This window comes from Pezoporus occidentalis, unplaced genomic scaffold (genome assembly GCF_034315485.1).
Source record: "Pezoporus occidentalis ecotype Australia unplaced genomic scaffold, CSIRO_AGI_Poc_V1 ctg6, whole genome shotgun sequence".
NCBI lineage: Eukaryota > Metazoa > Chordata > Aves > Psittaciformes > Psittacidae > Pezoporus > Pezoporus occidentalis.
In genome coordinates this window covers 5,517,451-5,542,921 of record NW_026915943.1, presented here as the reverse complement: position 1 = coordinate 5,542,921, position 25,471 = coordinate 5,517,451, and the positions used below count along the sequence as shown (strand labels likewise).

The following is a 25,471-nucleotide window of genomic DNA, read 5'->3' as shown; positions in this document are numbered from 1 at the left end:
TTGTCAAGCATTCACTGCAGGATTTCAAAACCTATGTTAACACAACCCAAATTAAAAATGTAACATTACTGCAACAGTTCAAATACTTTCAGAAAAATCACAGTTTCTTTCCAGTTTTGGTGAAGCTGTTGAAAGACAATTCTGTGTCCAAAGAAACCGTATGTTACAACAGCTACTGATGATTAATGCCGTTATTTCTACAAAACTATGTAACCCGTGAGTAAAAGCTAAACATGAAATGCATACAATTTAGTGTGCATACATGGCATGTATCTGTTACCATAGTAAGGTATAGTTTAATATTAAAATGCTTAGTATCTGAAAATATATTATAGACACAAACCAGATTATTCTCATTATGCCTCATAACACTGAACACTTTGGAGTGACTGATAAAAGCCGAAGGCCATATGATTATAATATTTTTAGCTTTAAGCATATAGAATAATTTATAACTGTATTATCACTGAAGGCTAAGCAAAGGATTTCCTTTTGGAATTGTAGTTTTTACTTACATTAATATATAGGTCCATACACTTAAAGACTTTGCTACAGGAAGAAAGTGTTTTCTTTTTGTTTTTTTCACAATATTTAATCTTATTATTTTTCATACCGTAAGAAGTTCAAGTACCAAGTATAAACAAAGTTTGCAATCCGCAGAAGGCAAGCATCTTTCCATTGCTTTATAAAACAGTATCTATAGAAATTACAAATGTCTTTCTGTAGTCATTTTCCAAAGCATTGTCATATTATCGCCAATCACTTCTAACCCATTGAGGAGCAAAGCCTCATACCCATATCAGATTTTCCTGAAGTAAAGAGATTTCTTGATCAGAAACCAGTAATTGTGTGAACACTGTAAAAACATTTAAGGAATCTGGAATTTCTTTTGAAGACTCATTTACTCCTTTTCTTCCTCTTACAAGCACAAGCAGAACCCACAAATCTTTCACACTATCAGTTGCTATTGTTTCCAGAAGGACATTTGTAGTCTTGCAGGATCCCTGGTCCAGTGCTATACAACTCTCACCAAGATAAGGTTTCTCTTATATCTCATCAGAATTCCCTTAATGCATCTGTGTCTATTGCGTCATACTTCTGTGCATCTCCGAGAGGAGTTTGACTTTGTGTCCTTTCTAACTATCCCTTAGATGGCTGAAGACAGCAATTAGATTCTTCCCACAGACTCTTCTTCTCCAAGCTGAACAAATTGAGCTCTCTCTTTTCCTGAATGCTCTGTCTACCAGACCCAGTCAGTGTTTGTTATCTTCCACCAAATACACTTTGGCATATTGAGGAACCTAGAACTGGACACAGTACTCCCAATGCAGACTCATGGGTGATGAGTAGATGTCCCTCAGACTGCTGTCTAGGCTGCTATTAGTGCAGCCCAGTTTGCTGTTAGCCTTCACTGCAAGGGCACATGGCTAGGTCACGTGCAGACTTATTCTGTACTATGCCCGGCTGGGACTGCTGCATCTTTTGTTCTGTCCCAGTGCAGGAACTTTGTGTGGTTACTCTCAGCCCATTTGTCCTGCCTATTGAGATCCCTCTGAACAGCAGTTGCCCAGCATATCATCTGCTCCACCCAGTCTGGTGTTACCTAAAACCTTGCTGACAGTGCATTCTACCTAATCATTCTGGTTATTAAGATGCTAAACATCATCAGCACCAGTATCAAGCCTGTAGAAACACCCTAAGTAACGTAGTGCCATCAGTTACTACCAGACTTCAAATTGCTGACTGCCACCCTTTGGGTCTGGTGGTCTAGACAGCATCCTACTCATCTTCTAGTACATCCACCCATTCACTGTCTCTCTCATTTGGCTGCAAAACAGAATTTGTACTGAAAACATTGTTAAAATCAAGGCAAATTACACCTACTAATTTCCCATCATCCACAGAACTAGTCATCACATCACAAAGTTGTCAGGTTGGCAAGGCACAATTTTACCCTTTGTAAATAGACCTGCTTCTTTGTAATCACCTCCCTCTGTCCTTCATGAGCCTTGACAAGGCTTCCTGGAGGCATCTACTAGGATGTTTCCATTTGTTACCTTCTTCCTAATCCTGACCTCCAGCTTCTCACTTGGCCCATCATCCCTTCTACAGCAAAAGTCCGAGCACTTCAGCTGTTCCTTTGAATAGGGTGATCCTTTCTTGCTTAGACTTCTGACAGAGCCTTTAAAGAATTGGCTTTCAAACTCAAATATCTTTCAGGTTTCATTTTAACACAGTGCTTATTGTGTGTTGCTGATTGGAAGAGTTGAACTTCACGATCAAACTGACAATTTTCTGCTACTGAAGCACTCCTCCTGACCAGACAGTCATGAGATTTATAGACTGTTTCAGATGGACAGACAGATTATAACCATTCACTCACAACCAATATCATGTGCTCATTTTTCTTTTCTGTATTCCTCCTGTTCCTACGTGTGCATGCTTGTGTGGTGATTTGTTGTTTTGTTTTGGGTTTTTTTTTCCTCGGAAAACTGATTTAATTGAAACATTTTGCTCCAGTCTCTCTAACACATGGTGATTTGAAGAACACTGACCTCCTGAGCTACAACACTGCATTTAAGTGCAGGAAATGGAGATTATTTTACTACTTATGTCCTGTTTGCTGCTCATGCTTTAAAGAAAAGTAGGAGGCTTTAATCATGCAGAGTTAAGAAGACAGTTATCAGTTACTGGAAAAAGACCTAAATACAGTGCTAGCTATGCAGTACACAGGAGCATCAAAATAGTCCTGCAGTCACAGCGAAGTTACTCAGTGGACAGGTCAGGAGAAGATCAGTAGCAACAAGGAGTCAGAAGGATTTTACCATCCAGGATGATGTGTCTATGCTGAATTAAAAACACATCACATGCACTGATTCATCAAATTCTCAAAAAAGGATGCCTATACATCTGCACACTTATACAGAACACTGAAAAATCCATCACAACAGTTCATCAGCTCACTAGGAATACTTCCAGTTGTGCATAAATTAACAAAAGCATGCAAAAAAATATATATTTATATTCTCTCGAGAATCTCTGCCCACTGTGTCTTTGAGACAGCACTGCATCTAATCTATAATACCCATGCATATATAAACTATCTATCTACGTCTGACACTGCGTCAGAAGAATAAATGGCTTTCTGGAAGACAAAGATAATGACTTTATTCCTAGCTCTGCCCTTTGACCTGCTCTGCAGTCTTAACCAAGGTGTTTAATAACTCTAGCAAAACTGGCTTAATTTGGTCAGAGTTTGAAGAGAGATGTTGGCTGGCAAGAACTAAATAATCTATCTCTATGTAGGGAGGTTTAAAACGCTACATGTCTAATGCCTAACCTGCAGGATGAATTCAAATCAGTAGTTAATTAATTCATGAAAGAGACAGCCGTCTTTTAAGTCAGGTAGAATACTGAGGCCTCCCTGACTTTGCAATCAGGTTTTAAAGATGGGAAAAGGCCTTTGTGAACACTGTCCTGATTCTGCAGCTGCAAAATAAATCCAAACCAATCACCAAAAGAAGGGATTGTACTGAGTGTGGTGAACTAAGTGAGCCTGTTTTCCCCATTCCTCATGCACTTTCCTTTCTGCCCTAATCCTTACCTATACCTCATGTATTATATTATGCTGACAATGGACCATGCGGGCTGTCAGTAATGCTCCCTGCACAGACCTTTTTGCTGCCCATGACTAAAAGCAGTGCTTTCAGCTGAGCCATCTCTGTGCTTTGAAGAAAAGGGATCATACTGACAGCTGCAGTGACAGATTGGCAGAGCCGAGACAAAGCTTGAATAGCTTTGGGGAAAAAAATCAGGAGTTTTTTGTGGTTTTTTTTTTGTTCTTAAAGCAGTTGAGCACAACAGACTTTGTTTCCACAAATATATATACGAGATTGTTCTGCTTGCAGCGAGTCAGTCTAGTGGCTTTTCTAGTTGCAAGATACAGTGAAAGCACTTGAAGCCAGTAGAAAGAGAACAAAAAGGCGCACAGTCTAGTTCATGAACATTTACTCTGCTACCAAATTCTCTACAAGCGTCTGACATGACTCATACCTCTCAGACAAGATGAACTATTCCTCTACCGCGAGTGCTACCATCATCCTTTTACTTAGAGCATGCACAGTTTTACAGACTATCCATATTAAACTGCATTTCATTCCTCTTGGAGTATTCATAACTCCTTGTTTTAACTGTTTCTTCTTTGCAGTGCTGTATTCAACACCAGACCATCAAACCACTTGCATAGATATATGGTGACTATTATACAAATAAAGAGCACAGCACATTACTTCTTAGCCAGAAAACACTAAAACAAGTATATGATCATCTTGAAACTATCTACCTATATTTAATCCTAGCTGCGATTTTGACTCAGAAATCTCAATTCCTTGTTTTCTTGCTAAGCAATTACTGACATTATCTACATCATTACTTTTAAGTAAACTCAAAGTAAAGAGGTAGTGAAATAGAGTGTATGCATTACCATTTAAAAAGTAGGTTGAGCTGTCAGTGCCTTATTACCATCTTTTGGAGACACCTAACCCTGTCGATTGAATGTCAGAGTTAAGGGCTCATCCTTCCAGGCGGACATTCTTAAATTCGAAAACACTCTCTGGAATACTCAGTTGCAGCTTTATTTTACCATAAAGTCTTAGCATTTTGTGTCTTAATAATACGAAGTGGAGTGGCCCCTACATTTGCAAAGGAATAGGGTAAGCTGCATCCCTCAGATAGAACCTGTCGGACTGTTTGAGGCCTTAAAAAGGTAACACTGAATTAATTTAAATTCATTGCCTATTTTCAAAAGTTTTTCACAATTGCAAGAAAAAAAATTACGTTGACACACAATGGCATGAAAGATTAAATGATAAATTAGATGTCAAAATTCTCTGTGATGCTGCAAGGCCTCAGGATCACAGGACACACAGAACTTTTCATCGTATTTACCACTGAATTACAAACTACAGGACCAAGAAGGAGAAAAAGTCATTTGCTGGTTATTAAACAGAAAATATGAACGATAGGGAGTCTCTTTGAACATTTAAAGAATGATTTTTCAGAAGTCAAAAGCAGCTTTGCTTGCTGGTTGCAGCTGTCAAGAATAGAGGAAAAATGCCTCAAGAAATTCTCAGGATCTTTCCCTACGTGTATAATGTAATCTCATATAAAGCCATTTAATTTAAAGGTAAAGAGTGCTTTTTCAAAGAACATGGCCTTATTTTTGAGCTTGGGGTGTTGTGTTGTTTTTTGTTTAAACTGAAAGAATAATTTTCTATTTAAAATTGTATTAACTGTGACATTATTTAAACAAAAAAAGACTTCACACCTCAGGAAAACCCAGCATTTCTGTGTGGATCCACAGGTGGACAAATGGAATGACAAGAAAGCACCTACCTTAAAATTGCTGAAGTTTCACCCATGGTGATATTACCTGTTAGCTGTTGAATTATCTATGATTAACATAATGGGAACTTTTTGCCCAATATCAGATCTAGTGAAGGACACAGAAATGTCAATGGGAAAAGCTTTACAGAGAATGAGGGATAATTAGGGTACATCTGAATTTCCAGTGAAGATATTACTCAACTAAATGTTATTACTCATTAAATTCTGAGGTGATAACCTTCCTATCACTAGGCAGGGTGGATCCATCTGTCTCATTCTAGGATGCCAAATGCCATACTAAGACTCACACAGCGGTCCCATTACCAGATCTCTACTGACTCACAAGAGAAATTGATGCCAATTGTCATACAACAGTGCTCTAGCTTTGAACAGAAATTTAGACCTAAATCCTGTTTCTAGGTTTACTGCTTCAGCGCATGTTCACGGCCTTTTGAAAGTGAATGGGCCATAACATTCATTTATTACACGTATCTCTGCTCTGATCTCATCTCCACTCTGCACCAGAACTTTCCGCAAAGCCTGTGTCAAAGCACATCACTTAAGAAAATAACAGTTTAAACAATCCAGGCAATGACCGTTTCTGGTATGTTCTTAAATGTGGATATGGAAACTTTAGAATCAAGAACAAAAATAGAAACACATTCCATATGGTACTTTTATAAGTATATTATCTTCAAAACTCTGACATCTGATTTGAATAATTTATTTTTCAGTTTTGATGTAATTCGTAATAATTTTATAAAAAGATGAGATATTTGTGAAATCTTGCCACTACAGTTAATATTGGTGGAAAGATAAATTCCAATGGAGGGGTGCTACTGAAAACCTAAAAGCTAAGCTAACTTACTTTATATTATGAAATTAAAAAAAACAGGTTACAGCTTCCATTTTAAACATCAATGACATTCTCCTACATCTATCAGATCTAAAAATTTTTGGGTGAAAGTACCCGCATAACTGAATTAATGGTAAAACATTGATCTGCTCTCAACAGAGTCAAACTTAAGGTAATATGTAATATGGTATTAGGGCTTTTTATCTCCTGGCAGGATTTGTAGAGCGTGCATGCATTTAGCCAGCTGGTTCGTGAAAGCAATAATGAGCAAAAAGAACTTAGAACAAATTAAACAAATTAATATTTCTGTTTGAAATTTTTTTCTATTGTATTTTAAACCACATTAGCTGAATATCCAGAAATTAAAAGTCCGGTGGGGAGGAAGAGGGAAAGTTAATACAAAATGCTTAGGTTATCCACAGACTTACTAACAAGGGCAAACGTCTCATTGACTTGAGCATTCCCATGTTTGATTAAACTTTAGCTGTTTAGCTTTCCAACAGTTTGCTCAAGCATTAGCTTTATTAACCATGGACTAGTACAGACGTAAACCTTAAGAAGAGCCGTGCAACAAACAGAACAAGAAAGTAATCTCAATGGAGTAAAAATTACAATGCAGATGGATACAACAACAGAAAAAAGTAAATGTAAACCTAAATGTGAAGTAGGGAAATTATTTTAATAGGATTCATTATCTATTCAAGAGGTTTATCAGAACATAAATTCCAAAGAATTAAACACCTGCTTTTAGAAACTAATCAATTAGATCAAGCACTGTACCCAACAGCCGAGAAATAATTGAATTCGTGCTAAAAAGCATTCACCTCTGTTTGGCAAGAACAGAAGAGACCAAGACTTATTGGTGCTACAGCTCAAACTCTCCATAGAGAGGAAAGAATGGGAAACACAGAAGAAAGCATCTTGAGTTTTACAAAGGTTTTCAGGTATAACAGAAGTAGCAAAATCACCATCGATTCTGTTTCAGCACAGAAGTTGTCAGAAGAGCTGGTGGTTACTGTGGTCCATAAAATGCCTCAACTTTTAATTCATTGATTCTGGCTAAGTAGGAGCAAAGCTGCTTTGCCAAAAGCTTCCACTTAATGAATGTATATCAGTTTTACATAATTAAACTTGATTTTGAATATCTGCAATAAACTCAAATTGGCCTGTGCTGGAGCAAGGAGGGTTTTGATTTTTATATCAGAAGTAAACTTCAAACCTTATGTCCTCTGGAAAAGTTTTAATTGATGTCCCAGAGGGTCTCTTCACGTCCCAGAATCACTACTTGATGAATAAAATTAACAGAAAAATTCCAAATATATCATTTGCCGACAGCTTGCTTCAAACCATAAATCACTGCAGGACCACTGCACTCACAGTATGTCATTTCAAAAGATACAAGTGTTTAAAGTGAAGTTATACAGGGTTTAGGGCAAGTGAGGCATCTTACAAGGGGTTGCCTCGTGTGGCATAAAATGCATTTCTCAATGGAGATGGACTGTTACGTAAAACTGTTTGGTATTTTACCTTAGGGCTTGCCAAACATTTAATCTCTGTTTTCTCACTGACGTCCTTCTGCCTGAGAGACTGAGCGCTCTGTGGGTGACTTGCAGGACAATGCGTGCCAGAACTGCCACTATTTCTGTAATTTTACAGACTGTAGCACCCAGCAGGAGCATCACAGGCTGCCGAGCTTAGCAAAGACTCGTGGATGTGTGTAATGCCAACAGGCTGTTATTGAAAGAAAGAGAATGCTCCCTTTAGGATGATGCAATCTGGTTTTAGGCTGCGTGGTGGAAACACACACATGTCATTGTCTTTTTGGTTTTAGGGCTGATTTCCTTCATGCGTTAAAAGTTTGCACAGAGAAATAAAACCAGTCCAATTTCTTGACTTTGTACCTTGTCATTCCTCAATCTGCTACATTCAAATGCCTCTTTTATGCAATATGACCTACTGAAAAATGAAGCTTGTATTATTACATAATAACAGGATGGTTTGGGTGAAAGGGACCTTAAAGCTCATCCAGTTCCAAACCCTGCCACGGGCAGGGACACCTTCCACTAGAGCAGCTTGCTCCAAGCCCCTGTGTCCAACCTGGCCTTGAACACTGCCAGGGATGGGGCAGCCACAGCTTCTCTGGGCACCCTGTGCCAGCGCCTCAGCACCCTCACAGGGAAGAGCTTCTGCCTAAAAGCTCAGCTCAGTCTCCCCTCTGGCAGGTTAAAGCCATTCCCCTTGTCCTGTCCCTACAGGCCCTTATCCAAAGCCCCTCTCCAGGTTTCCTGCAGCCCCTTTAGGCACTGGAGCTGCTCTAAGGTCTCCCCTTAAGGAGCCTTCTCTTCTCCAGGCTGACCCAGCCCAGCTCTCTCAGCCTGGCTCCAGAGCAGAGCTGCTCCAGCCCTCAGCATCTCCATGGCCTCCTCTGGACTCACTCCAACAGCTCCATGTCCCTCTTATGTTGGAGCCTCAGACCTAAACACACACCATTATACCTGCCTGTCTTCCTCCTTGCAGTGGTCACAAACATGGAGGTTTTGGAAGCGGGGGTTGCAGGAGCAGGTCTGTGAGGAGAAGTCAGGGCTGCTCTGTGACAGGCACAGCAGGTTCCAGCCATCTCAGCGTCAGACCCACTGCAAGACACAGCTCAGCCCATCAGCAAAGCTGGTGGTGCCTCTGGACCAACCAGTTCTGGTGCCTCTGTGACAAGGCAGGCACTGGTGCTCCATGGAGAAGCAGGGAACACCCTGAAGGCACTGCAGCTTGCAGAGGAACTGCGCTGGAGCGGAACAAGCAAGTAATAAGGAAGGGAAGAGTTAGGAAAAAGGAGCAGCAGAGAGAAAGCACCACATCCTGAACCCAACCCCCTGTGCCAGCCTCACCTCACTGGAGGGACTGAGTGTGACCTGCAGGAGTCACCAGGGGTCTGGAGTGAAGCTCAGCCTGGCAAAGAGCTGTTTCCCCTAAATGTTTAACCCATTGTCGTCTTTGTTTCTCAATACCCAACTCAGTAATTAAATGATATTACAGATCATAGAATCAACTGGGTTGGAAAAGTCTTTAAGATGATCAAGTCCAATTGTTCCCCAGCACTGCCAAGGCCACCACCAACCCATGGCACTGAGGGCCTCATCTCCACGGTGTGTGAACACTTGGAGACGGTGACTGCAGCCCTGCCCTGGGCAGCCTGTTCCAATGCCTGAGCACCCTCTGGGGAAGGAATTGTTCCTCAGCTCCATCTAAACCTGCCCTGGTGCAGCTTGAGGCCGTTTCCTCTTGTCCTGTCACTTGTTACTTGAGAGAAGAGACGAATCACCTCGTGGCTCCATCTTTTAGGTAGTTACAGAAAGTAAAATCTTACCTGGCAGTACAGTTAAACTGAAGTCTGCTTTGCATGCAACACCTTATTCCTCTGAAATTTCACTGCAGAACAGATATTTGTTCAGTGTCTTTTATTTACTCATCCTATTTTCTGATAAATCTACAAAATCATTTATTGGAGGTGAGTCTGGAACAGCTGAAGAAAGTAAAAGAGCAAGGTCTTTGGTTATAAAAGAAAATGTCAACTTGAGTAGCAGAAGCAACAAAGTGAAAGTGGAAGCCGTGCTGCAGCCACAAGTAAAATCACATTATTGTGTAAAAATGGAAACACATAAAGTGACAACTGATTATTGTTCATCAAGGAGCTTTCCACAGAGAATCAAAGCTATGCCTTCTTCTTCTAACATATAATCTATTAAGATGCTGCCAACTTCTTGATTCTTAGAAATAGCATTTACAAAAAAGTTTCAAAACACAGAGAGCAACATGGCACCACAGGCTTGTAGAATAATGAAACCACGTAAAGGGGCTGAACCTGGGATGAGCAGCAACATCACCATAGAACCAGCTCTACAATATGCCATTGCTTAAGTAAAGAAAGCGCCTGAGACCATTTTAAGTCTGAGAAGCACAAACAACATGACTGGAGGGTACAGCAACACTGACAGTCTCCCAGAGAACTTGTAGAGAACCTTAAAAATATGCCTTAAATCAAAATTAGGGCCTTGAAGAAATTAAGGTAATTCCTGTCAAGTAATAATCAAGGGAACAGCATCCTTGTGAACCTAACAAATTTAGATTAGGAGTACAAGTAGGTGTATCAATGCTAAAAAAGACAGACTTCAGAAGCTGGATTAAAAACAGAAAGGAAGAAATGTCAAAAAATATTTTTGATGTTAGGAAGGATGCTGAGAAACACTTCAGATCAGTAAAATCAGATTTGGCCTGTTTTTCAATAAATATTTTGCTATTTTTAACATGGGAATATTTTTACATTTCATGCCAAGGGCAGGCAAGCACATTTTATACACTGCTACAACTGTGTGTCAAATTCATCAAACTATAGTATCATCTCCCTAGAGGAGAGAGAGAAGCCTTGCTTCCTAAAACTCTTTGTATACACTTCAACTAAGCACTAAACTACACACTGTAGGCAGTACCAGCATTCTGGCAGATGGGCAACATGACCTGTGAGGTCGTTCCCCATCTTTATGTTTTAGCATTCTGTCATTTCTAAACAGTGTTGTTTTGGCTAGAAAAGGATGCAGAAACAGAGTAAAAAATCATTATCTTAAACTGAATTAAAATAGATGGAGGCAATTTCAACAGTGATTTATCTAGCAGGAAGCAACATGGCACTTTTACTAATGAAGCAGTCACAAAAAGTAACACAAGGTACCACTTTGAAATAAAATCATTCTTAGATTATAGGATATCTTTCAGTTACTGATTTCATGACATATTTTCAGCTCGTAAAACACAAAAATCTAGGATGTTACCATTTGTATAAGTTAATAACAGTGACCTGGGCAGAACTAAGTTCTGGTCTCTGTAGATTTACTGTGTGAATGTGTATAACTTATCCCACAAAATGAAACAACCTTCCTTGTACACAGAGACAACACTGACCTCTCACTGTCACTGTATTGAACAACGAATGTAATAATCACAGAGACATAAAACCTAAAAACTGTCAGAACTGATCTATCAAGACTGAGAAGATGGGTTTGCAAATCAATTGGGGGAATTTCAAATGTCACAACAACCTTTCATCCACTTACATGATCCCCCTAAACACTGGAACATTAAATGGTTCGTAATGTCAAGCAGCCTTTTCCTATATTAATAACAACAGTGATAATAATCAGCTCCTAGATGTCTGTCTTTGATATGGTAGTGGTTTTTTTCTCTGATTTAAATGGAAGAGTTCCAGGAGAGGACTTTCAGAAGTAAGCTTTGATTACTGTTAGGAAAGAAAAAGAAAACATTTCCTGACGAAGCAAGGAGTGGAAGTTATGCACTTTACGTCACGTGCTAGGAGAGAAGACCAGGAAAAGGACTAAGCATAGCATTTAGTAACACAAATGAAGCTGGCTGCTTAAGGCAGGATGTAGGCAGAGTACAGGACACAGAGTATCCGAACCAAAGAATCAGTCCTGAAAACATTCATCTTTAGGAACTCAGATTTCCCTTGCACCTGTACAACAGTGCTTCAACCTCTAAAAACAACTCAACATCTATCTCATGCAACTGACATTCAGACACGAGGTAACCTTTACCAAAGAGCCCTTTGGACAGACCCATTCTCCCCCTACCCTGTTTTTAAGGCACAGACTCCACTCTCCAAATGAAATGAACAATTTTCAGCATATCCCCCTCATCTGCTAAATCATGATGCCTGGTAGAAATATGACTTTTACCATTCTCCTGTTGTAAATCTTGACTTTCGCCATAGGACGTCTGGGGAAAATTAACACTTAATCTGTCGGTCCTTTCCAAAAGCTAACCAACTTCACAGGCAGGTGCACCAATTCTGAGCACTAACACATAAAAGCCCCACTGCAGACCTGACCCTGATACTAAATAAATGTTTGGCTGGAGGACAAGAAATGGGAACATCGTGTGCTTCAGAGGAATGGGAGAAAAATGACATAGAAAATATTACAGCAAGAAGAACACAGAATCTGCAGGAAGCACCAGGTTTTTTAGGGCAACTGTAACAAGGAGAAAACAAGTTAAAGTCAGTCCATCCTTCACATCCTATTATATGCTTTGTGACACATTTTGAAATATCTTCTTTGATTATAGTATAAGGTCTCTACTCATACACAAACAAGGACCCAAGCATTTTTTGCTATCAGCCTATGCGGTATTGAAGTCACTTGTTAGGTCAATACTATGTTGATATAGTTAGTACCTAAATAATATTTCTCCAGATTGTTGATAATACACATAACAATTCAGATATATGTCCCTTTTGTACCTGCAGATATCAGTGTATTTACTTTAAAGATACCCTGTCAAATTATATTTCATATGAAATTAAGACACATGGAAGAAGGCAATATACCCTTTTCTTTCCTCTCAAGCACACTCTGACTGTCCTGCCTAACCTGGTCACCAAAAGCATCATCCTGCATCTGCTACTGCATATGTGAAAATAAGTATTTCCAGTGCACATGACATGAATATAAATGAAATGGTTTTTAAAATACTTAAATTTAGTAACATATATTGATGTAAACATAGAAGAGATCAGTCAGATGAACTGTTTTATTTTATATGCAATAAACGTCATATTAATGTATGGAATTTGGTGATAAGCAGTAATACCCAGATATTGAATTTATAATTATTAAATAAAGTTGATAAATACTCCTTCATTTAAATGCTATATCTCAGTTATACAATTTTCTGGAATTAAGAATATGTATACATATTAATAATGTGTAATATAACTATCTCTGTCATTATTCATAAGTAGAAACGGTGGCACTATCTTTTAATTTCAGATATATAGAACTATGCATTTTCTACCCAGAAATAACCCACTTATCCCTTCATCAGTAAGAAACACAGATCATCTATGGCAAGAGTTCCGAGCTCATACAGCTCAACAGAGAAATTCAGTTTAAGTCATTTTCCCCTACTCCCCTTAAAGAAACAACCCTCAGAATTGAAATTTTAAAAGCATTCCTTCTTTCAGAGCTTTTACAGTTTTCCTTACCGAGACAAAAGAATCAAATGAGTCTTGTTCCCAATTCTCAATAGCTGAAATTGTTTTCAACCAGTAGAGATAACTTGAAATATCAGACATTTGAGAATGCTCCATACTGAAAGCTTCAAGATTAGTAGGACTGAGGTGAGACAGACTTGCAAAAGGAGGACTTTGGCTGTGTTACATAAAGTTCTTAATTAGATCCTTGCTGCAAATTACTATCCTAAGAATAAAAAGTTAATCAAAAAGCCTCATTGGAAGGATAGGAGAGCAAGATTAGAGCCAAGACAGCTGTTTCACTTAGGGATAATTGTGCAACTGTCAAACTAGATGGTGTTCCACTGTTCAGAGGTGAAAATAGTTGTGTGAAAATTAAAATCATCCCTTTATGTTACTTAGGACTAAATTATTCACAGCTGTTTTTTCTAAGTGCAGGTCAAGAGATCTCCCTATGTTTATATTCCAATGCAGCAAGCACCTACTTCTCAGACACCCTTAAAACCACAGCCAAATTATTATTATGAAAAGAGTGAAAATTGGAAAGGTACTGAATACAGAAATTCCATGAGAAAAAGTGTCGCAAGGACTTTCAGTGACAAATGTAAGGATCAACATACAAAGATTTGTTTAATGTGACTAAATCCGAGAAAACTACCCTAACAGCCACAGGATAGTGAAAGATAATTTCTTATCTCTCCCAAAGGATTCTATTCTGGCCTGCATTGCCAAAGGGATGTTGCACAACTCTCTTTACCCGTTGAGTTTTATTTTCCCTGAACTTATGAGTAGCATTATCATACTGAAGAAATGACAGGACTCCCATCCATCAGTGGACAGTGTTTGTTTTACCTATGGTAAAATTCAAAGCCCACAGAAATCCTGAAGATTTCATTAAGTTCAGCATTTTAGTGATGATGTCTTTTTGGGAGGAAGGTATAGCACAGTGTGGGCTGTCTACTCAGACAATTTACATGAAGACTGGCATTACACAGGTTTTCTGGAACGAGATATCACCCTACACCAAAGCTCTATGGTAAATCATAGAACCATAGAATAGTTAGGGTTGGAAAGGACCTTAAGATCATCTAGTTCCAACCCCTCTGCCATGGGCAGGGACACCTCCCACTAAACCATGCCACCCAAGGCTTCCAAATGTCACAGTTGAAATGAAAATATCAAGTATGAAAGCTGAAATACTAGAAATAACTTTTATATTCCCCAATTCCTCAAGTTCTCATAAAAACAGATTTCCAAAAAAGTAGGAAGTAATTACTTATGAAAAGAAGATGGTATGAGAGGAGAGAGATTGAAAACTGTGTAATACCAGGGACAAGAAGTAGGAAACAAGTGGCCTTCAATACTATGTCCTTCCCTGGGTATTAAAACCTTTTGGTTTTGTCTGCTAGTAACAGTTCATTTTAGAACTCCAAATACTCATGATCAGAGTTCACTGAAAAGTAATGTCAGAGGACCAAAAATATTTGAAAAATCAAGTAAAGTTCAGCAACTATACTGACAAAAAAAAATAATAAAATAAGAAGAAACATTAAAAAAATCCTAAAGCTTTGCCTGATTCAGAGCAAAATATTTTATTTCAAACAGACATGAAAGCCTTTCCCAATGTAGCATTTTAAAAAGTACATTTCTGATGAGCTGTTTCTTAAAAAAAGTTTTAGAAGAATAAAAAGGTAAAAACTGCATATTTTTCCCCAAGGAAACCTATTTCTGAAAAGACCCAAAGAAGATCTTGCAACAAAACCTGTGTAGTTTGGCAGAGTGGATGAAGAAAGGGAGATTGAGAGCTGCTTCTCTCCTCCACCCCTGCACCTACTATCGCTTTGGTTAATGAGAAAATTCTACACTAATTTGAATGGTGCAAAAATACTTCAGTGTTAACTAAAATGCAATAAACCTGCAAAGCATTGCTCAGAAAATACCTGACTAACCAAATGAACATGTTAATTTAGTGGAAATTCTGGAATATGTGAACTGCATATACCACGGAGCAGGTAACTTCCTTTCTTTTAAAACTCCTTCCAGAAGCATTTAGTACATCATTTAGTATTCAATGGCTTGAATAGACCTTCAGTTTTACCCAGTACAGTTATGTCACTCAAAACATGATCAGTACCATTTGCTGCTCAGAAAGACTTAAAAGTAGGACCATAAATAATTAGCAATTTTTCATAAATTCAAGTAACTAATGATGAAACTGTTACTTTTTAACACATAAAATTGATTCCTTGCTGTGAAAATTCTTACAAGTAGTTTGTTGTATTTCTCAATAAGCTCATAAAATAAGGTTTAATTTACAGAGTAATTTGTCCTATAAATTTGAGAGATCCAAACAGACCATGACAGACACAGCTTAGGCCATCAGCCAAGCTGGTAGCACCTCTGTAAAAACATATTTAATAAAGGAAAGAAAATGCTGAGAGAATGAGAGAACAAGACCAGAGCAGTAGGAGGTACTGCACTGCAGAGAAGGCACTCCTCCAAAGACCCTGTAGCTGATGAATAAGCTCATGCTGGAGTAGGTACTACCTCTGAGGGACTATGGTCACGGAGGACCCACACTGGTGAGGAGAAAATGAGTAAGAAGGAAGCAACAGTAGAAGAAAAGCATGAGAAGAAAGAAGCAGTAGAGAAAAAAAACTGCTTTGTCCTGACCCCAACCTCCTGTACCACCTCACCAAAGGGACTGAGTGTAACCTGCAGCAACATCAAGGAGGGAAGAGAAGTGTCTGGAGTGAAGCTGAGCCTGGGAAAGCAGGAGGAGAGGTCTTGTGCCCTTTTTTCTCTTGCAACACCTAATTCAGTACTTAAATATTTATGTTAATTGTTAATAAATTAAGTTGAATTCCCCAGGCTGAGTCTGTTTTGCCTGTGACAGTAATTGGTGAGCAACTTCCCTATTTTTATTTCAGTTCATGAGCTTTCTCATTCCTGTTCTTCCTAATTTCTCCTCCACTCTGCTGCATGGGCAGTGAGCAAGCTGTTCTGTGGCTGCTTGGCTGCCATCTGGGGCCAATTCACCACAACTTGATGTACTATACCCCCAATTAAAGCACATGTTTCAGGAGACTTTCCATTGTATTTAAAAAGCAGTCTCATAGAACACTTAAAGGCTTTCCAGTATCTCTGAAAAACCACTACAGATATATAATACCTCAGGTCAAGACAGTGATGACAAAACACAAAGAGCTCAGAATGAATAAAGATCAAAGTATCACAACAGCTGATGCAACTGCATCAAATAAGAGCTCATACATATTAGCTCATACATAGGCTATATTTTATATGAAAAAATAGCATTCCAGATTCCTTTATAGAATCATAGAATACTTAGGGTTGGAAAGCACCTTAAGATCATCCAGTTCCAACCCCCCTTGCCATGGGCAGGGACACCTCACACTAAACCATCTCACCCAAGGCTCTGTCCAACCTGGCCTTGAACACTGCCAGGGATGAAGCATTCACAACCTCCCTGGACAACCCATTCCAGTGCCTCACCACCCTAACAGGAAAGAATTTCCTCCTTATATCCAAGCTAAACTTCCCCTGTTTAAGTTTTAACCCGTTACCCCTTGTCCTATCACTACCGTCCCTAATGAAGGGTTCCTCCACAGCATCCCTATAGGCCCCCTTCAGATACTGGAAGGCTGCTATGAGGTCTCCACGCAGCCTTCTCTTCTCCAGGCTGAACAGCCCCAACTTTCTCAGCCTGTCTTCATGCAGGAGGTGCTCCAACCCCTGATCATCCTCGTGGCCTTCTCTGGACTTGTTCCAACAGTTCCATGTCCTTTTTATGTTGAGGACACCAGAACTGCACACAATACTCCAGGTGAGTTCTCACAAGAGCAGAGTAGAGGGGCACGATCACCTCCTTTGAGGTATCCTCCTTTAAGGCATTCTCCTTTGATGCCTTATATATGTAATAACATTTATGATACATATTTATTTCTATGAAAATGAGTACTGCTATTGTAAGTCAAGTAAATGTTCAATAATTCAACCAGTAAGATTACCTTTTATAATTTACCTGGCTGATGGAGCTTAGTCATTGCTGAGGCAAGTGTGGGAGATATAAATGCCCCTAAGGAGTGCAAGTGACCAGAAACATGCAGGAAGGAGCCTGCACCCTGCTTGTAGATTCAAAGCCCAGGGAAGTGCTCTAGTTCTGTACCAGGATGATGGTGGGCACTCTCCACGGAGTTAAAATCAATGTTTCTGACTTCTGTACTCTACAGATCAATGGGCCCTGGCTAACATTGGTGCAAGGCTGCTCTCCATGATCTTTGAGACACACTGGGACATCTTCTCTATACTGTGCTTTTTCCATGAAAGTTTGTAACAGATGATCCTTGAGGTCTCTTTCAACCTGGTATTCTATGATTCAGTTTGATATAACAGATCAGCTGGGAATACACCACTAAGTCTCGATCAAAGAGTTTTAGAAATTACTTAACTGTACCTCACCCTTTTACATCTCTCCAGCTGGATTAATGTCTTCCTATGAAACATTAAAATGTTTCATTTTTAAAGTAAATTTCAGTAGAGAATAGCTTCTATAAAGCTCCACTGGAGAGTTGCCAATGGTTTGTTTACCAGCCTCCAAGACATTATGAAGAAATGACTGAGATAACTGAGTGGTTCACTTTGTAAGGATTTTACATTGGAAGAATTAAAACAATATAGCCATGCAATTTTACATACAGGTGTATTTATTCCTGGTTGCAGAAAGGTGTGTGCTGTCTAAATCTGCAGGGTTTTGGTGTTTGTTCTTACAGAAATTTTAGTCAAATAAAAGTAAGAATAGTATAGTGACTGATAAGTTGCGGCCCAAAACTCTTGAATCGTGATACCTGAACTTTTACATCCCATAATCACAGGCAGTAATGCTGCTTCATAATACTTTCAGATCAGCTGAAATTCTGCTTCACTAACTTCTCCCACTAGTGCTGCAGTAGTTAAAGATCAGTAATTGCAGCAATTAAAATTGACTTCTGTGGTCTTCAAACTCCTCTGGTGGATTGAATCTGAGTGCAAGAAGTCTACAGAAATATAATTTTCTTTCCTCCTCTCATCTGCCAATTTTATTACTGTAATTTCAATTATAATTAAATACAAGTAGCACTTTCTGTGCATTTGATATATTCAACTTTGAAAACATCTTATTTATTTTTTTCAATCCTGGCAATTTATACATGGGATTGACTTATTTTTTCTTTCTTTTCCTTTACTTTTACATAGAAATGGAAAAGACAATAACATGAACTAAAATCCCCATCTAATCAATCAATCTAGTTACAGGTTAGACTTTTACTGTTACATTGATCCCAGTTCAGCAGGGTACTTAACTTTTAGATTGATTTCAGTATTCAAGGGATTGCCAGTAATGCAATCTCACTAACATAGACTATTTCAGTGTGCTTAGGGAACAGCGCTAAGCACTGTGCTGAACCGTGGTCCACAAAGTTTTCACTTTCCTCTCTATTGGAATGGCTTCTTTTTGAGCTTCTGGTTTTTTGTAGTCCCTGAAGAAAAATATTGTTTAAGAAGTCTCAGCTCTTTAATGACTTCTTGTCATTGTTTCATTGTTCCATTTTCAGCATTTTCTCCTCTTATTCTAATTTTGCTGATTTAGTAGTACCAGAACTGATTAAATTGAGTTGTCCAGATCAGCACAACATCCCAGCAACAAGATCAGCTCAAACTGTGAGTCAAGCATCCCGTATTGATGGAAAGGCTTGAAGAAGTAATGCTGGTTGAGCAATTGGTTTGTACCTCCAAGTCACTGTGTCCATCACCCCAAGAGTACAGCCCTTCCTTCAGCTGAAGTTTCTCATAGATTGAATGAGCTGATGCAAAGTGACTCACTTCAGCAAAGACCTCATTACCCACCATAAAGCTTTCTTCAGTAACGTGAAGAACCACTACCCTCAAAACCATGGAAATCTTATCAACATACGCTCATGGATCCAGGAAGTCACTGGGATTCCCTGCAAGCGGACTGGCCATGATGCCACACCTCTACGGTTGCCACAAGCAGCAAAGGCTTTTGAAGGTCGAATGGAGAAGAGATTCCAGATGCCCTTCCACATAGATGAGTTAGCCAAAAAAACAGTATAAACCAGCTAAAAAATTAGAGGACTTTAACAAATAGTAGAGGTTGGTCCAGTCTAGCTGTTGCCTATAGGACTAAGCTATGATACAGTTGTTGAAAATGCAAAGTTCCCCCTCTGTTTTATGTACAATGAACCAAGTTTTATGTACAATGTACAAAATCCCTGGCTCAGCCTTTTCAGTCAGAAATGGAATGAATGGTGAACTCACAAATGTATCAGAAAACAAAAGAACAAAGGAATCATATAGTTGTTCTTTCTGAGGAACTTTAAGAAATGTCAAGACATCAGGCATATGACATCTGGAGAAAACACAAACAGCATCAATTTTGCCTTAATCACCTTTCCTGCCCCTGGTTGTTTGCTGAACACCACCTAATACTTCAGATTTCAAAAGGATTTCTGGTGGCTTTATTATCGCTATCGTTGTTAATAAAAACAAAACCAAGCTACTTTACCCTTCATCCTTCTCCCACCAAATGTTTTTGATGTGGCAATTCTGTTGCCTTTTGCATTTTGCTGTCTTGTCAGATTTGCTGAACCCTGAAGTGCAAGAGGTAACATGACGAAATAGAAACTGGCAGAAAGTACATTAAAGTTGTTACTACCTGAGGACAAATCCTGTCAAGTGAACCACAAGGAAAAAGACTTCCATCTGGAAACAAGACAAAGAGCACACAGGTAAACGCAGTAATTCCACTACTGTTTTGGCAGCCATTCAAAAATGTGAAAATATAGATGAGCTATGAAAAATTACATAGAAGTAATGGGGCTCTTCAAAACAGAAGACGGAAAGAGGCAAAGGTGAGAAGGAAAACGGTTTCAATTTCCCCAGTACTGAAATATGTTCTGAAAAGACATTACATAAAATGAGCAAAAGGCAACCTTTTGATTACACATGACAAGGGCTACCATAAGAAGACACAAGCACCCAAGAATTATGAATTTGAAGAGCTTTTAGATTTTTGGTCATTCAGCAAAATATTTCTGCAATTCTGCATTTTTATTCACTACAAAGAGCAGGTTCATCCTTTCTGTATTCTCCAGATGATAACAAAATGTTTTACATCTTGGTACACAGACTAGTTCAGCTGATAGACAGTAACCAGTGCTTAAAACCAAAAAACCTAGGAGTGATAACCTCAGGTTTCAGCACAAATTATTTAGAGAGTAATGTATGAGTTCCAAGTTTGTGCTGACTATGCAGAATTAAATGCATCTCAGTAAAACCAGAAGAACCACTGAGAATACTGCCATGACAACTCAAAGAAAAAAATAATTACAAAAGGCAGGATTTTTGCAGATATATGCCTGCAGAAGTGATCAGATTGCTCCCACTTTTATACTTGCTATGGCTGAGCAAGCTAATAACTAACGGCCCCAGAGGCAACTGCAGTATATCATAACTTTGCTTATTACACAGAATACATCTACATGCTAATCACAGCAACCTATACCTAGCTGAGTATTTCTAAACACTAGACTCCTTGAAAGTACAAAGATGTGGCACCCTCTTCTCCCATCACTTTCTAATCTCCTTCCCAGATTTTGCATGACGACATCTCTAGCCAGTTGTTACTGGTTATTCACCTACACACAACTTCTACCCATAGTCAGTCCCCTGACACTGTTTCTGAACAATTAAATCAATGGGCACTGAGGATATAGAGCTGTCAATTGCTGAATATCATTAAGCAAAAGTTTTTGTGTATTTCATATACAAATGCATGCACATTAGCAGGCTGAGTAACCAGAAAAATATTAATAAGCTGCAGTGGAACCTGGATTTCATTCACACATCTTATGGGTTCTCATGTTAAAGAATTTGGGTTTACTTCCACATATGTGTGTTTTCTGCATGTCAGAAAGAAGTGCAGAGGAAGGTACTGTAATCTCTCCAAGTCTGAAATCAGGAGCTGTGTACTAGGTTCTGTTAGGCCAGAGAGGTACATGTCTAATGAGGGAAACTGATGATGATCAAACTAGTTAGACCTTTTATTTTTAAGTAACTCCATATCCCAGGAATTAAACCCCAAAATACTTACTTTACCCATCTTTACAAAAAATGACCCAAACATCCATCCTGCTTTGGTTTGGGCATAGCTGCATAAAACGTTATCATTTACCTGTAAATGTATTAAAACACTGCATGTATTAAAACATGAATGTATAAAGGTTTTGTAGGCTATAAATGTGCATACTCAACCTTTTTCCATTTTTACCCACACAATTAAAAAAATGCAAAAGAATTCATGTCGTAGGAGATATTTTACTGATAGAACAGAAATACCATGTAGTGAAGAAAACTGCTATACAGAGCCACAGCCTTATTCATTGAAGATGTATATTTCAGTAGTATATAACTATTTCTTACTAACACTGCATAAAAAAAGCTGTGTTTGAGAAGTGTTGAAAAATAAAACAACAGAGGCTTCAAGCACTTGCTTCTGAATCTGTGTTTGAGCAAGCTAGTGGTGTACAAGGCCAAAGACCATTCAGAACATAGCATCAAATGTGACAGCATCAGCCTCAAAGAGAACATGAGACCAGGACCCTGACTTTTTTTTACTGCCTTCTTATTTGAATACCTAGATAAGAATTTGGGGGGTGGGGGGGTGGGGTGGGGGGGTGTGTCTCGCAAAATATCATTTGCCTTTTTGAATCTGTCTGCCTGACTGCTTCCTCACAGAGCTGTGACGAGCAACATCTATACTTATGACTACAAGATGCACACATTTGAGAGAACCCAGTTGTGTCTGCTGAACAGAAAGTGAGAACAGAAAAGGAACAAGGTGTTCCCAAAACTCTCCATTTCCTAAATGGCACATTTTTTCCTGAGTTCTTGGAGGTAGCAAAGAGCTCAATACAAGTTTCTGCACTTAGAACAGAGAGAGGCCCCAAGCACTGCGGTGTTGTCAAAGTGGAAACGCACACATCAGATGGCACATTAAGTGTGACTACCCTTGAAAGAAGCTGCTGCGTGGTATCTTCTGGGACATGTCCCTTGTCACACACTTCTGCTCTCAGCCTTGTGCTGGCGCTAGAAGCTGTGCTAATGGACATCAAGCTGGGCCATGAAATAGGTCTCTCAAACACCTTTGTGGGTTTTCTTTCCAGTTTAACTTTCTGACATAGCGGTTCTCTAAGCCCAGTGTGTAATCATACAAAGCAGCACAATGAATGAAGCAAAGTGCAGGGCCAGGACCCCGCTTCTCTGGCACATCTGCATTTCTCCTTCACAAAGGTGTCAAAATCATATATTTTATAAAATAGACCTTACAAAGTGAAGTAAAACAGACTTTACTCACATTAATAAATATTTAATGTGCTCAGCTATCAGGCGAGGGATGACTGTAAGACAAAAACTTGGACAAATCAGCCAAAGTTTCTGTGATTGTGAATGCAACAACCACCAGTTCAGTATGGAGGAAGTGTTTATCAGAATTTAAAAGAAAAAACAAATGTAAGCAAAAGGAATCCTAAAAGTCTCTGTTTAACTGTTTTCAGACCTAAGTGCAGCAGAGCTGTTCTATGATGTCAGTAACTGGAAGCCTATGGCACGACTCCATTCCACTCTCATTTGAAATGCACAGTGAAAATCATTTGTCTGATGTTCTGTTTGACCAATCATATGAGCAATTTCAGCTTTTGAAGTACCCTGCTTCTCCTTGTACAAATACTTAATCAGAAAGGTAAAAGTCCATATTAAAAGTACAATATATCTAAAACAAAACCAGGTGTTATTTTGCTAAGTTGGATTTTGTACTGCATTCATAGCTGGCTCCTACGACTTAAAAAAAAGCTCACACCAGAATTGGAATTTACAAAAAGGATTATTCTGTTTGTTTTTCTGATGTTCATTTCAGATATTATAGAACCTCTATTTTGAATACATAAAGAAGTCATTTTTGATCCCTGTATTTCTAACTCTTAAAACAATGGGAGTTTTTGAAAGTAGGTGACCATTGAGCTGATTAATCTGATTAACTGACATAAGAATATTTATACAGAAAGGTAAATTAATATATGTTACTGAATTTATAAACTCTACTTTAAAAATCCATAGATTACTTAAAAGCAAACACAGTTCTTAAGAGAAGTTTAATCCATGGGTTTCTTTTTTATTTTTTTTTGGCTTTATTTTAATGATCTTTCATCCAAAAGCCACATGCAGACATGAGAAAATAGAGAGCTCAATTAGCAAACTCTCTCAATTCTGTCATTAACACAACAAGAAAGTCCCTCTAGGTTTTTTTTTGCAGGGAAATCTGACATTTTCAGTTGATTCAAATAGCCCAAGACAGTAGAGATAGCCATTTCCAAAAGAGAAATCAATGGTCAGGGTGTGTCTTCAGGTCATGCCAAAATAGCTGAGATAAATTCTATGTCAATCTTTGCCATTGCTCAGCATCCAGCTATAAACTGGCATGGATCATCTTTGACTTATTTTGTTTTGCTTAGGCCAAAAGCATTTTGTTAAGTTGCTGTAAAGGTTTTGCATCTTTGAATGCCTAATTCAAAGGCAGTGAAACATTAGACCGAAAGCGCAACCAGGGTTAACAAGTCTTATTCCTATCATCTTAAGGAAGCCATAAGGAAACCATTCTTTGTTTTGCCTTTAGTTCAGAGAGTATCCAGTGTACCAGTCAAGTTGACATAACAGAAAACAGTTCCAGCAACCTCAACCTCCATAATCTCATGAGTCAGGAAGACAAAATCCTATTGTGTGCCATGTGCCATCAGAGCAATACAGGAGAGATCAAGACTTTCATGTGTTGTAAGTTCCTGTGCTGGTAAGGAACATTTTGTTAGGTAAAAATATTCCATCCCTAGGTTAGGTGAAAATATTCCTAGGAGTGGATTACACACTACAGAAAAAGTGATAAACAATTTATCCATAGGTGAATACAGATGCCAAGTATTAGAGAAATTCATCAATAGCAGGAGGATTATCAGAGCACTTGTGCAGTTTTGGCCAACTACCAATGCTACTAACAATTCCCTTCCAAATTCTACAATTCCCTTCTCACACCCTCATTCATCCTCCCTGAAAAACCCAGAAGCCAAATTATATGTCAAGGGGAGAAAATGTTCTTGGCTTCTTGAGGCATCTAAGAGGAGAAACTTTGAAACATGGGATTAATTAAATGCAAATCTAAATATGGTGCAACAAATCATGCAAATTAAGCATTAACATATTTATGACCGAATAATCAGCAGGAGCCAAAATACGGGTAGATAAACTATAAATCATTACAATCATTGGTTAGTACAGTACATAGAATATATTTATCCTTTTCAGTATTTAAATGAAGACACATGGAACATCTTGCACATAAATACTTTCATGATCTGTGTAACTATGACTATTTCTTAATTGCCTTTGCTGTCACTTAAAATTATGCATTATCAAAGATACAAACATGGAAGAAAGACCTGATACATTAATAGAAGGAGACAGAACACTGTGCAACAAAAAAAAGTATATCCTCTTTAACTCCCAATGGCCTTTTGGAAAGCAATGCTACATTATCAGAAAGTGGTGGCTGAATTGAATGACCCCTTCAGACACAGTGAATCAGAAAATCTCATGACTAGTGCTGCAGTTTTCTTTTTCTTTTTAAAACAAAACAAAAAACCGAAAACCACCTGAAACCAAACCTATCCACCAGAAAATATCAAAAACCAAACTCCAAACCTGTATTTTATGAAGAAAATTCAAATGTGCCTCAGCATGTTTAGTTTCTGGTATTTTCATGACATATCAAGTCCATCTTTCAAATCAGAATCATATGAGCAGTGATTACATTAAAGAAACCATAGATGAAGTTCAACAAGACCAAGTCCAAGGTCCTGCACCTGGGTTGAGGCAATTCCCAAACAAAGCTACAGACTGGGTGGAGACTGGATCAAAGAGAAAGACCTGGAGGTGTTGGTTGATGAGAAGCTCCCCATGACCCAGCAAGTGTGCGCTTGAGCCCAGAAACCAACCATGTCCTGGATTGCATCAGAAGGAGAGTGACCAGCAGGTCAAGGGAGGGGATTTTCCTGCTCTACTTTGTTCTC

The 25,471-nt window shown here is 38.7% G+C and overlaps 1 protein-coding gene across 36 annotated transcripts in view; it reads right to left on the bottom strand.

Moving 5' to 3' along the window:
* The window catches only part of DLG2 (discs large MAGUK scaffold protein 2), a 1,003,655-nt gene that overhangs the window by 398,876 nt on the left and 579,308 nt on the right, over positions 1 to 25,471 (bottom strand). For 2 of the 36 annotated variants that reach the window (XM_062639125.1, XM_062639129.1), the window contains exon 1: positions 13,290 to 13,416. The exons of the other annotated variants lie outside the window; for them this stretch is intronic. In XM_062639125.1, coding sequence (XP_062495109.1) covers positions 13,290 to 13,394 — 105 coding nt within the window. In that variant the 5' untranslated portion in view covers positions 13,395 to 13,416. Of the gene's footprint in view, positions 1 to 13,289; positions 13,417 to 25,471 lie in introns of those variants that run through there. 36 annotated transcript variants of the gene reach the window in all.